The sequence below is a fragment of the Alosa sapidissima genome, chromosome 10 (assembly GCF_018492685.1).
Source record: "Alosa sapidissima isolate fAloSap1 chromosome 10, fAloSap1.pri, whole genome shotgun sequence".
Taxonomy (NCBI): domain Eukaryota; kingdom Metazoa; phylum Chordata; class Actinopteri; order Clupeiformes; family Clupeidae; genus Alosa; species Alosa sapidissima.
In genome coordinates, this window is record NC_055966.1 from 12,033,384 (window position 1) to 12,038,171 (window position 4,788).

Below are 4,788 nucleotides of genomic sequence, written 5' to 3' on the forward strand. Positions count from 1 at the left end.
TTCTTCGATAAGAATAATCTTTTCCACAAGAGAAAATACTTCCTAAATGTGGCAAAACGAAGGAAAACACTGGCGTTGGCCACCCTCCCACCTTCCCAACATCGAAATCTGACATAGTCCATTTCCGGTTATTGGTCGTTAAAAATCAAACGGGTGCAGAAGAATAGTAAACATTGTTGTACGGTGGTGGTGTGTGCTTGGGCCTGTCCAGGGCGAGTATGAGACGGGAGAGCGTTAGATGCTTTAAATGTGTTCTTGGGGCAGTAAGCTGTCACGGCCTCTGGCGAGGAAGATTGATCGCGTGCAGGCTTCCAGGGCTCTTTGTTTGGAATATAAGCAATAAAGTGCTCGCGGCCTACTCACTCTCCGAGCAGAGCAGGACTACTGCACATAACAAGGGCAACGCCACTTGATTGAAAATGTTTTTTAAGCGGATACATTTATCACAGCCCAGCACAAAGAGCTTAGCGCTCAGACGTACAGTAGGCTCCAGTGTGTATGTGCGTATGTGTGTTTGTCAGTGTGGCGCAGAACAGGAGCTGCAGTGGGACAAGAACAGTGACTACAGAAGCACATTCCCCTAACCTCCACGCGGGCTCCTCGAGCAGAACGCAGCTGAACCACTGCGCGTCTCAACACCTCACCTGAGCTTCTGAGGCTCAATCGATTTCCATTCATCAGGAGAGGGAATAGATGACATCATCACATGAACGATGCGGGACATCAGGCAAAGGTTTCACAGTGTAGCAGAGGCTTAACAAGTAGATAATAGCATACTTCGTTACTGTTCCTTTTCTATAGGCTAGTCATGATTATTGGAAAATAACTTCATGGAATATTGATTATGATGTGGACTTCGTGCTGGATATTCTTCCACAATCACAGAAGTTTGGGCAGTGGTTTTGAGGGCTACCCATGATGTGTATTACTCTGCGGCTTCCATTTTGAACATCCAATGTTATTAGTACGAATTCCTCACCCACCAGAAAACACACACACACACACACACACACACACACACACACACACACACACACACACACACATTCTTCAACATATTCTTCAACGGATGTTCTTGGGCGCGCGTTCACGCATGTGGCTTTGTGTTGGAGTGTGTAAAAGCACGAGACTGCCAAGCATCTGTGTGCGCGCGGGGGAGTGGCGCGCATGCATGCAACGAGATGAGAACGCGCACGAATCCGCGGGCACACTTTTGTTGGGAGGAATTATTCCACAAACTCTACATATTAGAATGGGTACGTTTGATAATAGCGCGAGACAGGCCCGCGTGTTGACATGATTTGTGATGTGACAGGCAGCGGTGGGATGCGACGCGCGAGGTGAGCGCGCGGTGCGCACACTGTCACAGGCCAACAGCTTCTGAAATATACTACTTAAGATCTACGGGGCAGTGGGACAAACTGACCATAAATGTGTAAATAAAGCAGCCCTACCCCGAGCGCGAGGCGTTCCCCTCAGACTCTTTCGATCAATCACACAGACACTGGCTTCTTTTGATTAAACCCCAAATTGTCATTGGACGGGGCTAATCATGTGACAAGCAGTACGGTCCAATTTCAACCTTGTCTCCATGAAAGCAATAGTTTCATGGCATCGCGGTCCCCATACGGCCGTAATCAGTAAAATAGTTTTAAAAAAAACGGCCACGATATTTCATTATTTTTTTCTGGGCCACAGATTTACGAACGCTGAATTTGTCGAACGTGGTGGAGATGAATTGCGAATTCGAGCGAGAGACGGGTTTTATCAATAGTCAGCCGTCGCTCGCCGAGTGCCTGACGTCTTTTCCCCCTGTCGGTGATGCATTTCAAAGTTCATCAATCAAGAATTCGACGCTTTCCCACTCGACACTGATTCCTCCTCCATTCGAGCAGACCATCCCAAGTCTAAACCCGGGCAGTCACCCCCGCCACAGCCGGCCCAAGCAGAGCCTGGTCGGTACCTGTCCACTGCCCGCCGCCTCACTACCCCCCGAGTACCCCTGGATGAAGGAGAAGAAAGCCTCCAAGAAGAACCAGGCAACTTCCACGGCGACAGCACACGACACGGGAGCCATTTATTTTTCTCCTCAAGGTAGTGCACTAAAATATGTGTTTCATTTCATGTCATGGTAATGTGGCTTAAAATGTTGCATTTGTATCCTGTGTTGCGCGTGTGCATTAAAATAGTATCAACCTGTAGGATGAGCCTGACATTTCTGTAGCCATATAATTTTCTATTATTTTCCATTCGTGCACCGTTTTAACGGTCAGTGTTTGTTTGATTTGTTGTGTAAAAGTTTTGTGCCGGGCCACCTATGTCCTGGAAGGCGTTTAAACCCCCCTCATGATGTGCGCCGCTCGTGGAGCAGTGCATGAATTTTAATATTTGACAGTAATGAAGAGTGATCGATTGCTGTTACTCAAGTCGGCAGCTGGCGCGTCCATTAATCTTCCTCCGGTCAGGTCCTCTTCCTCTTGACCATCCCTGCGCTCTGGCACTGAGCTGCTGGGCACAAATTATAAGAGTACCATGGCTGGATTCCCACAAACAATTTATGCCCCCCGGAGAACCGCCATATATTTGACGTGTTTGTGAGGCTTGGCCGCAAACAGTAAAAATCACTGTCTGTAATTAGCTTGCCTTATCAATAACGCGCGTGTGTGCTGAACCCTCCGCAGGATCGCCCGAGCTCTCGGACGGCGGCAGCGGGACGACCCGGCGGCTGAGGACCGCGTACACGAACACTCAGCTCCTGGAACTGGAGAAGGAGTTCCACTTCAACAAGTACCTTTGCAGACCCCGGCGCGTGGAGATCGCCGCGCTGCTGGACCTGACTGAGCGGCAGGTGAAAGTCTGGTTTCAGAACCGGCGGATGAAACATAAGCGGCAGACCCAGTGCAAGGAGAACCATCACGGCGAGGGGAAATGTAAGGGCCAGGAGGACAGCGATCAGGGCGACGGAAAGTCATTCTATGAGCAGGCGGGGAACAATGTGAGCGGAGCTCTTTTGGAGAGAGAGACATACCAGTTCCAGCAGAATACCATAACTTCACAACAGTCACAGAGCGGGCACAATGGCGAGATCCAGAGCGCTACTGTTCCTGCTCTAAGCAGTAATGAGAAAAATCCGAAACATTTCCCCAGCCCGTCACCCCCCGGCTCGGCCCTCGCCGCAACAATGGCGGTGGACTGCGCAGCTGGTCGGGACAATGGCGCTTCCCCGGCCCTGGACATTTCTTTGCAGGACTTTCACGTTTTCACCTCGGAGTCCTGCCTCCATCTCTCGGATTCCGTGTCCCCAGGTCTGTCAGATTCGGTTGATAGCCCAGTAGGCATCTCATCTGAGGGATTTGATTTCTTCTCAGAGACGCTCACTACCATCGATCTGCACCACTTGAGCTACTGACCGAACACTCAGCACAAGTTAAGTCCAGAACTGTGTCCACTCCTCTCTAAAATCAGTGTCCCACACTTTCGGCGCGATTCCCTCTTTAATCATGATGTAATTGATTAGTCCATTAACCTAAAGAGGTAAGTTTGCTAATAACGGAATTAAGAATTCTATGTTTACAAGTTCGGCAATGCAGGAAACAAATAAATATTTTCTCATTTTATTTTTGTATCCCTTTCAGGTAACTTCATATTTTCTTAGAATAAATTTGTACTTGTAACTATAGAGAATGTCAGTGTTGTGCATTTATTTCACATTTTCTTAGTGAGGATACATTTTTATTTAAACGAAGTTATTTACTGGACAATCAAAATACCCACAGAGGGCGAAATACACAAATAAATAGGTTTGTTTCTGAAGAAGGGAAAATATTGCAATTTATAAAAATTAAATGTGAAGGTTTCATGCAACAAGTGACTTTAATTCGATTATAATTAGGCCAACTAGTTTGCATAATGTTGAAGGGCCTTTGGAGCCTAAAGGAAGAGTGTGTGTGTTTCATCGCAGCAGTAACCTGCGTTTATGGGCTCATTAAAGCCGAGCCGCTCTGTGCTTAAAAACAATATCAAAATATTAGGCTACTTAATGGAAGGACCTCTAAAAAGTCTCTAAAAAATCTACAAACAAAAAAAGGAAATGTCCAGCTATGTCTGCATTACTACAGCATCATCAACACATATGTTGCTATTATGCAAAAATACAACGGAGTAATTGTAGGGTTTATTTCAAATTGAAGATAATATTTTCCCGGCGCGTGGGAGCCGGCCCGAGCTGTGACGGAATGCGTAAATCAGGCTAAGTTTTATGAATGACTTTTCGCCATTAAGGAGATTGATTTCTCTCGCGTCGACTGCACAAATAAAAACACGGCGGCTCGTGTACCGGCCGGCCCCGGGAGCTCGCCCTGTAAGCCAGTGCCGTTTTGGAGTTTAGCAATTACATTTTATTGCCTATTAAACCTTCGACAAGAGGCTGCGTGCCGAGGGGGTGTAGCGCGTAATTCAGTCTGATTTTGCCAGAGAATATTTATTTGATTTTGTTTCATTTCAGTTTAGCCTACCTCTTTTTTTATTTTTCCAAACGATCTGAATGCTTGGCATAGGGAATACAATAATCCACAAGTAGCCTAACTTCTGAAATAAATTAATGAGTATTATGTTAAAGTTGAATTATTTGGAGTCCAAATAAATGGTTTTGCTGGTGGTAGGTAGGTTTACTATTATCATATACATGTTACAACTTGTGCAAGTAACTTATGCAAGCTATGACAAGGAGTTTGGTCACACGCAGAACCCAAATAGTTTATTATGTATTTATTTGTTTGTATTTATGCC

The 4,788-nt window shown here is 46.3% G+C and overlaps 1 protein-coding gene across 1 annotated transcript; it reads left to right on the top strand.

Annotated features, from left to right (window-relative positions):
* The first annotated feature begins 206 nt into the window (after positions 1-206).
* hoxa2b (homeobox A2b) lies at positions 207-3,679 on the top strand. The gene is made up of 2 exons (XM_042105968.1): positions 207-2,094; positions 2,682-3,679. The coding sequence occupies exons 1-2, from the start codon at positions 1,734-1,736 to the stop codon at positions 3,407-3,409; spliced, it is 1,089 nt and encodes a 362-aa protein (XP_041961902.1). The 5' UTR covers positions 207-1,733; the 3' UTR covers positions 3,410-3,679.
* Positions 3,680-4,788: the final 1,109 nt, after the last annotated feature.